General features: G+C 44.6%; 1 protein-coding gene across 1 annotated transcript in view; it reads right to left on the bottom strand.

Annotated features, from left to right (window-relative positions):
- Positions 1–367: 367 nt before the first annotated feature.
- Positions 368–9,576, bottom strand: part of aldh7a1 (aldehyde dehydrogenase 7 family, member A1) — a 29,747-nt gene continuing 20,538 nt past the window's right edge. Inside the window, exons 11-18 of the mRNA XM_056265568.1 lie at positions 3,552–3,646; positions 3,354–3,438; positions 3,126–3,232; positions 2,443–2,559; positions 2,259–2,356; positions 1,820–1,893; positions 759–834; positions 368–615 (exon numbers count right to left, since the gene is read on the bottom strand). Coding sequence (XP_056121543.1) covers positions 561–615; positions 759–834; positions 1,820–1,893; positions 2,259–2,356; positions 2,443–2,559; positions 3,126–3,232; positions 3,354–3,438; positions 3,552–3,646 — 707 coding nt within the window. The 3' untranslated portion in view covers positions 368–560. The remainder of the gene's footprint in view (positions 616–758; positions 835–1,819; positions 1,894–2,258; positions 2,357–2,442; positions 2,560–3,125; positions 3,233–3,353; positions 3,439–3,551; positions 3,647–9,576) is intronic.

Genomic DNA, 9,576 nt, shown 5'->3' with positions numbered 1-9,576 from the left:
TCAGCTTGTTTCCGTCCCTCACACATTGCTCTTAGTTAAAGCTCAAAGTTGGTGAGAGAAAAGACAAATGAAGCACATATGATGACAGAAACGTGTGGAATGACGATCATCAAGCTAGCTTGTATTTGCTTTCTTTGACTGGCACTGTTAGGAAGCATGCGTTGGTCTTCTGTCATGCACACAACGCAGCTCTAATGCTCATGCAGACCGGAGGAAATATCTTCTCCTTTGTATTAAAGGCATTACATTTTTCTCAGTTACAATCTTAATGAGTTTTTTTGTTATTTGAATGGTCAATAATCCTCCTTTCCAGTGCTTCTCAATTCAACATGTCCAGGGCAGCGTTCCCAAAAGCACTGCAAGCGAGTTTGGGTTTATAGACTCATGGTTTATTGGTAATAAACAGTGTTGAGTCTGTAAGGACAGCATGGATAAGCGCTACAAAATGCATTGCAATGATCGATGAGCTGTTTTGGATTATTTTATCTGGCAGTACAAACAGATATACATAAAACTATCATAAATGCCGTTTCCCACTGCTAACTAGGCAACATCACAGCTCATTCGAACTTGATCCCCTGGGCCAGCGGCAGGTCCTTGCTGTAGTTGATCGTGCTGCAAGAGGAGGAGGACAGTCTCAGGGCCAAGGTCAAATGTCAACAGGAAAAGTCATTGTCTCCAATTTACATGCTAACGCTATATTTCACTTCAAGCATGCTGGCCGACTTGCTGAGGTTGTGTTGAAGACTGACACTCACCATGTGGACCTCCTCATGTACTGCTTCCAGGAATCACTGCCCGACTCACGTCCGCCTCCCGTGTGCTTCTCACCGCCTGCACACACACGCACGCACACACACACACACACACACACACACACACACACACACACAGTCATTCCTGGTTCTGTCAAGTGTCAAACTTGTAGGATTTGCCTGACTCTGACCAATGGGATATCAATGGGGAAGGAATAAGAAAAGGAAAAGCAATGACTTGAGCTTAATGTTATTTTCACGCAAACTATTGATACAAATATTTATCACATTTTGCATTTCTTCAATTGGTGGAGTTTCCGAACGTCTACGGTACTTTCAGCATGGCCAACTGCACTAAGGTTGATCCCTATACCCCATGGCCAATGCTCATGTTGCTGCGGTGCACAGAGTGGTGTGGAACTGGTGCGGTACTGGTGCACAGAGTGGTGTGGAACTGGTGCGGTACTGGTGCACAGAGTGGTGTGGTACTGGTGCACAGAGTGGTGTGAGTGGTGTGGTACTGGTGCACAGTGGTGTGAGAGTGGTGCACAGAGTGGTGTGGTACTGGTGCACAGAGTGGTGTGGTACTGGTGCACAGAGTGATGTGGTACTGGTGCATAGAGTGGTGTGAGAGTGGTGCACAGAGTGGTGTGGTACTGGTGCACAGAGTGGTGTGGTACTGGTGCACAGAGTGGTGTGAGAGTGGTGCACAGAGTGGTGTGGTACTGGTGCACAGAGTGATGTGGTACTGGTGCATAGAGTGGTGTGAGAGTGGTGCACAGAGTGGTGTGGTACTGGTGCACAGAGTGGTGTGAGAGTGGTGCATAGAGTGGTGTGAGAGTGGTGCACAGAGTGGTGTGAGAGTGGTGCACAGAGTGGTGTGGTACTGGTGCACAGAGTGGTGTGGTACTGGTGCGGTACTGGTGTGGTACTGGTGCACAGAGTGGTGTGGTACTGGTGCACAGAGTGGTGTGAGAGTGGTGCACAGAGTGGTGTGGTACTGGTGTGGTACTGGTGCACAGAGTGGTGTGGTACTGGTGTGGTACTGGTGCACTGATACGCACCAAACGCTCCTCCGATCTCAGCGCCGCTGGTGGGAATGTTGACGTTCACAATGCCACAGTCAGAGCCTTTGGGCCTATAGTTAGACAAACAACTCTTATACATTCATGAACTCACCAAGTTTTATATAAAGACACTTCCATAACAGTCCATCTATGCTAGGCCGTATGATTTACGCAATGCAGAAAAAGTGGACGGAACCACAGAATCCAGTCATAAAACGGAATTCACTCTGTGTTTTCAGCCTCTGCCGCCTCACTATGAGGACAAACACATAAACTTCATCTCCAGAGCCGCTCTGAGCATTTTACCGTTTCATATGAGAAAAACTATCATAATTTTGACAAAAAAAAGTTTAATTTCATATGATTAAAAGAAAAATGTGCTTACATTGAAAAGCAGCCATTGTCAAGGAACTAAAGAGCCACTTGGCAGACATACCCTATCCAGCGGAAGACCCTGCCCATGTCTTTAGTGAAGATGCTGCTAGAGAGCCCTTGTTTCACTTCATTATTCCAGGCAAATGCCTCGTCCTCTGTCTAAAACCGAAAAATATGTTACAAGAAAAATATTAATCATATAATATTTTAAAGTATGCAAAATAGAATAAAATATAATATCCCACCTTGAATTTAAGCACGTAAAGGATAGGCACGAAGGTCTCTGTGTGAACTATGGGAGCGTCGTGCCGCAGTCCGGTGATGATAGTGGGTTCCACATAGTTACCTGGGCGATCCATAATCTGCCGATCAGATGTCAGAGCTCAAGTTAAATGCATCATCCAGGTCATGAAGTTACAAGGTGCAAATGCTTTAACTTCACAAACATGCTTAAATACAAGAGACAAAATGTACAAATCTCAAAGCAGCAATATGAAACAGAGGAGTATCCCGTTGGTGCGCAGTATATCGTGCTAGAACAGTGCTTATGGACGTTACTGTAGGTTTAATAGCAACCTGTCATTTGATCATCACATTGCCTGTGTTTGCCACATTGTTCAGGACTCAAACACACACTGTCATTGGTTCTTGCTGATGCGTGATATTGGGTTCCTGCAGTGAATGCAAGAATGCAGTGGGAATTTGCCTCCTATGTGATGCTAAAAAAACATCGTCCTGGATTAGAGCATCGGCTAAAGGCCTAAATGTAAACTGAATATGTTTAAAGGGCTAAAAAAGGCATCCTGACTGAGAAGCACTGACCTAGAAGGAACATCATATCAACATCAACAGTAAGTGTCCGAAGACACCCTGTTTCTGGTGTAGTAATGACGATCATGCTGCTGCTATAGGCACTGAATGCCGTTACCTTTCCCCCGCACACCAGGGTGCCGCCCTGCTGCTTGGCCTGCTCGACGGCCGCCAGATACTGTTGAACAGCCTGTGTCGTGTGCAGAGGTCCGTAGAGAGTGCTTGCTGTTACCAAATGCAGAAGAATTAATGCATGTTTGTATTTCAAACAGACAGATAACACAGTGGGTCTCATGCACTACACAATTATTAGTGAACGAGACCCATTATTCTGTACTGAACTTACGGTCCCAGGGGTCACCGATGCGGATCTGCTTGTAAGCTTTAGCGATCCTCTCCACAACCTCGTCATGTACACTTTCATGCAGCATCTAATTCAGCAGGACAGCAGATTGAAAACCAATCAAACGAAGGGATGGAATAAATTAGAAACTACAACAAACCATGGTTAAACAAGTGCTTCTCTTTAGCACACTATACTAACCAGTCTTCTGGTAGTAGTGCACCGCTGGCCAGCCGTTCCCACAGAGGCAAAGACAGCAGACGGCACAACCAGATTAAGATCCGCGTCCTCAAACACTGCGACAAAAACACTGAGCAATGACTTTATGGACTACATAAACATGGAAAGACTTCCTTGAACGAATAAGTGTGATGACACAACCTCAGACTAGCGTGACCACCTGTGTGGGCCAATGCGGGACACGGGGAGAGAGGTCGGTTCTCCACTACCAGAATATGTAAACATTTATATTAAGTCTGATGTGACGTAACTGACGTTGGATGATAATGTACTTTATACAGCTAATAAGCTTTAACTGATCAGCTCTATGACTGGCACCGCGTTTGCTCAGGTTCCAGTGATGCGATGTAATTTACCTCAGGACGTATTCAGCCTGCTAATACAATAAACTGAAAGACTAGTAAGAAAAATCACATTTCTCCTGTTGTTTCAGTGTAGTATCTACCACAAGGTAAGGTTGTTTTCGATTCTCTGGTTATTTTCTTTTTTTGCCTTCTCACAAATTTGTATTTGAATTAGACGCGTTCCCACTTTATATAACAGCCGCTCTGAATAGTATTGCAGTTTAAATTTTATAGCACTTAAGTGAGCGCTGTCCAACAGCTAGTTTCGATTTCTCCCATTATTCGGGTAATTTGCGTTTGCTGTGTTAATTGCTGGGCAGAAACAGCTGTCCTCACTCAGGCGTTAGTACGCATTATATCTATGTAGTGCGCGCGCTGTCGCGGAAGCGTATCAGCCTCCTCGTGTGAAGACCATCGACACTACCTGTGCGACCTCACCGGGCAAGGACTCCGGCAAGGCACTTAAGTATCGTCTTCTCTCCTTTTCCTTTCCCACTTCTATCGTATTTCCCTTTCTCAACATGTGCTTCCCATCTTTCCTCTGCTGTGTCATCTTCACTTCCCTCACCCTCACAATTCTCATCTCTAGATGTGAATACCGCAACAGATACTTTATGCTACACTTTAACTTCATCTTTAGACAATATCTGCCCTCTCTCCTCCAGGCCAGCACGCGCTACTCCCTCTAACCCCTGGTTATCTGAGGTTCTTCGTGAACACCGGACCAAACTCAGGGCAGCGGAGATGAAATGGCGCAAATCAAGACACGTCTGACCTGAGTATGTATCAATCTCTGCTCTCTTCCTTTTCTGCTGATGTTCACGCTGCAAAATCTTCATATTTCCACAGCAAGATCAACAGCGCCTCTAACACACGAACACTTTAAGACATTTAACTCTCTCCTCTCAGAGTTTCCGCTAGAAAAAAATGGTGCCGGTCAAAGTGACCGGCAGAGGTTTTGTTTAACGGACATTTTGATGATATGCCGGTCAAATATCGCCTCTTAATTAGTCAAGTTGAGGAAAACTGGAGGCAGGCTATGTAACTTAAAAAATGACATAATCAGGCCGTATAGAATGCAACATGTTATTATTAGCCTAACTTTCAAATAGACGGAAAAAACATGAACGTCCGATTGGCGTCAATTTAATACCAATTGTTTTTTACTATGGTTTCACACACATTCACTTTTTGAAACATTGAGGCACGGATGTACCTAATACAAATAAATAAAACATCTCCAGTTAACTAGCAGATCATTCATTTAGTTCGCTATTAAATAAGAGATCTAGCGCTAAAATCAGTTGTTTTTTAAATCAAGCTGAGCGCTCGTGTCCGCTGCTATCAGTTGCATGGACGACACGCTGCGCGAGTTGCGCAATCTTCACTCGGACGCGCGTTTCAATCTATCGCCGTTGCGGAGACTCTACACAGGCGAAGCACTGCTACTTGGGCGCAGAGATATCACGCAACACCTGAAATAAAGCTTGCCACAAAGAACCGGCGAAAGTAATGATTATGCATGAAACATTTAAATTGTTGATAAATTGATAAAGTTGACGATGCAGACTCCCCATCTTCGCAGTAGTGAACGCGCATAGAGAGAGAAATGCACACTTCATATGAATAAATTCTTATTTTTTAATCCAGGCAAATTTGTTGATGAAACATTGATTAAAATGAAGATACAATTTATACAAAACGAAATAAACTTTAAAGAAAGGCTTTCTACAAAAAAAACTAAATAGGCCTAAGTGGTCAAAAATCATGTCTGACCAATTCCAAATGTTTTCCGATATATAGGCCTATTGGTCATCTTATGATCCTATCTTACTCATCTCATGCGGTTCCCTTTTCATATAGCCTAATCAACATAGATGAAAAAAAAAAAAAAAAAACATTATATTATTTATAAAAATGAAACGTATATTTAAGTTTTTAACTTATAATAAGCGTCACACTGCTCCGCTTTGCTCACATGCTCTGGTGTGTAGTCTAATGCATGTGTGCGTGCATGTGGTGGAGGGGTGCGATTTTTGAATAATAATCAACCCAACGATCTTCGAATATTATTTTTGCTTGAAAATTTCGTTTTGTATAAATTGTATATTAATTTTAATCAATGTTTCATCAACAAATTTGCCTGGATTATTAAATAAGAAGCAAATATAGTGGACAATATAGGCTAATCAGGACACGGAGGCGTCGGCGCGTGCACACTTCTCTCTATAGGCGCGTTCACTACTGCGAAGATGGCGAGTCTGCATCGTCAACTTTATCAGTTTATCAATAATATCAATGGACCTGGCCATATTTGAAACGTCTCACTCAATCGTTCGTTGTTTAGGTCTATATTACAGCCGTTATAGGCGTGCGCTTTATTTGAAATGCAGCATGCGATGTTGTTTAACAACTTTCAAACGGTAGAGCCTGTTCCTTCATAACATAGCCAAAGGTCGGTGTATTTTTTCTTTATACATTTTAGGCTTATTTTCAAATTCATATTGTGTTAGGGGGGCGGGATTATTACGCAATTTTAATCGGACAATTTGACCGGAGAGATTTAATTTTGTCGGACATTTCGTTTTTTCCCCGGCTAATGTCCGGTAATTACCGGACAACGGAAACCCTGCCTCTGTCCACCTCCACAATCACCCACCTCCTCTTTAACTGCTGATGACTTTGCTAACTTCTTCACCAACAAAACAACCTCTATCAGCAGTCAGTTCTCAACTCCACACACACAGGAACCCAAACCATCCTCTCCCACTACCAGAAACCTTTACCTTCTCTCTGCTAACCGAGGAAGTAGTATCTAAACTTCTCTCCAGTCATCCTACCACCTGCCCTCTAGACCCTATCCCCTCTCACCTTCTACAAGCCATCTCTCCCACACTTCATCAACTCATCCCTCCACACTGGCATTTTCCCTACAGCATTCAAGCAGGCTCGGGTAACTCCTCTGCTTAAAAAAACAACATTAGACGCATCACTTTTAGAGAATTACAGACCTGTCTCTCTCCTACCATTCATTGCGAAAACACTTGAACGAGTTGCTTTCAACCAAGTGTCATCTTTCCTGTCTCTGACCAACCAGCTGGATGTCAACCAATCTGGCTTCAAGAAAGGCCATTCAACTGAGACTGCATTGCTGTCGGTCACAGAAGCCCTGCGGATCGCAAAAGCTGCTTCCAAATCTTCAGTTCTCATTCTGCTGGATATTTCTGCTGCCTTCGACACTGTGAATCATCAGATCCTTCTGTCCACCCTCTCATCACTGGGCATCAAAGGAACTTCCCTCCACTGGTTTGAGTCCTATCTCACAGGTAGGTCCTTCAGGGTTACATGGAGAGGCGAGGTATCCAAAGCACATCAACTGAACACAGGGGTTCCTCAGGGTTCAGTTCTTGGACCACTCCTCTTCTCCATCTACACCACATCATTGGGACCCATCATACAGGCACATGGTTTCTCACAGCTCCACCTCTCATTTCAACCAGATGATCCCACAGTAGCTGCACGGATCTCAAGCTGTCTGGCGGACATCTCGGCATGGCTGAAGGAACATCACCTGCAGCTCAACCTGGCAAAGACTGAGCTTCTCGTCCTCCCTGCTAATCTGTCTCCACAGCACGACTTCACTATCCAGCTAGATTCTTCCTCAATCACCCCATCAAGGTCAGTCAGAAATCTTGGAGTAATATTTGATGACCAGCTGACCTTCACAGACCACATTACAAAGACAGCTCGATCATGCAGGTTTGTAATGCACAACATCAGGAAGATCAGGCCTTTCCTAACTGAGCATGCAACACAACTTCTCGTCCAGGCCCTGGTTATTTCTAGGCTTGATTACTGCAATGCTCTACTGGCTGGACTTCCATCATGTGTTACTAAACCTCTACAAATGATCCAGAATGCTGCAGCCCGCCTTGTCTTCAACGAGCCCAAAAGGGCCCACGTCACTCCGCTGTTCATCTCCCTGCATTGGCTACCACTCGCTGCTCGCATCAAATTCAAAGCTTTGACGCTTGCTTACAGATCTACCACAGACTCAGCTCCGTCCTACTTTCACTCCCAACAAGTCTACGTCCCTACAGCCTACAAGCCTAAATCACTCTCCAGAACATTCTCATTCACGGTTCCATGCTGGTGGAATGATCTCCCCACCCTCGTCCGTAATGCAGAATCCCTGACAGCATTCAAAAGACAACTGAAAACTCATCTCTTCCGTGTGTACTTAACATAAAAAAAGAGAAAAATAATCCAAAAAAAAATTTCTCCTCTTTTAAATCTTCCCTTGTCTGGCTTTTGCTACTCTGAGCAATGCCTGAACTTTGTATTTTGAGCACTTCTTGCGACGTTCTTCCCTCTTCACGATGACTCGCTTGCTTTAGTCCTCAGATGTAAGTCACTTTGGATAAAAGCGTCTGCTAAATGACTAAATGTAAATGTCATTAGGTACCCTCTATGCATCTTGAACTTGTTTGATCTGGGGCTTCCGGTGACGTCATCTAACTGATGGCAGCTTGAAAAGTTAGCTCTCCGACTAAGCGATAGAATTTAGCCCCGAAACACGAGAAACAAACTCGAATTACCATTATTGTAGTCATGGAAGAGGGGGCTCAAGTACACACTAGGCGAAAACAAAAAAAGCAACAGCAATCTGGAAAATTAGAGCGAGATGCACGGGGGCAAAATGCCGAGTCGCCATTAAATGTCTGTCCGGAGGATACTGTACTGGAGCGAGGAGGCGCCAGCGAACCCGAGGAGACCGTCAGCCTGGCTATGATTCTCCACGAGTTGCGTGATTTTAGGAGAGACAATTCTGATCAGCTAAAAGACATCAAAGAGGACATCCAAAAAACCAACCTCAGGAGGAACGAATCGTCGGTTTGGAGGAGAGATCGCAAAACACCGAAAGCGTAATGGAGGAGGTTTTGAAACTTCAGACGCAGTTAGAGGAGAGGATAACAGATCAAGAACGCCGCTCGCGACGGAACAATATCAGGATTTACGGGGTCGTGGAAGGGGCAGAGGGCAATTCGCCATCGATGATTGCTTTCATCGAGGATATGCTGAGGGAGAAACTGGAATTGGAAACATCGTTATCCCTTCAGATTGAGAGAGCACATCACGCGCTAGCTCCACGGCCGCCAGAAAACGCACCACCGAGATCAATCGTGGTGAACTTTCTCAGTTATAAAATGAAGGAGGAAATTTTGCGAACTGCGTGGAGGAAGAAGAGCTTTGTCTGGCAGGACAGGAAAGTGAACATTGATCATGATTATGCCCCAGAAGTACTTAGAAAGCGTAAGGAATATAATGAAGCAAAGAAGCTACTTAAGGAGAAGATGATCAAGTTCCAAACCCCCTTCCCGGCCAAGCTACGGGGTTTTTTTCCAGATGCGATCCCGGTATACAACACTGCGGAAGAAGCGATGAAGGATTTAGCTGACAGGGGATTTCCCATCACTGTCTGGGACACTGATGGAGACATACTGATGGAGCGAATTCAACGTCTCACCTGGCGCACGGCTGGTAAAAAAGCGGAACGAGCCCGCACCAGAGACAAGCCAAGCTACAAGGAAAAGCTCCAGTCTTTTAAACGGTACTCCGATCATTGATTCTATTAAGTTGGT

The sequence above is a fragment of the Rhinichthys klamathensis genome, unplaced genomic scaffold (genome assembly GCF_029890125.1).
Source record: "Rhinichthys klamathensis goyatoka isolate OS25496 unplaced genomic scaffold, OSU_Roscu_1.1 h1tg000236l_1, whole genome shotgun sequence".
Lineage (NCBI taxonomy): Eukaryota > Metazoa > Chordata > Actinopteri > Cypriniformes > Leuciscidae > Rhinichthys > Rhinichthys klamathensis.
This window is presented reverse-complemented; position numbering and strand designations above follow the sequence as displayed.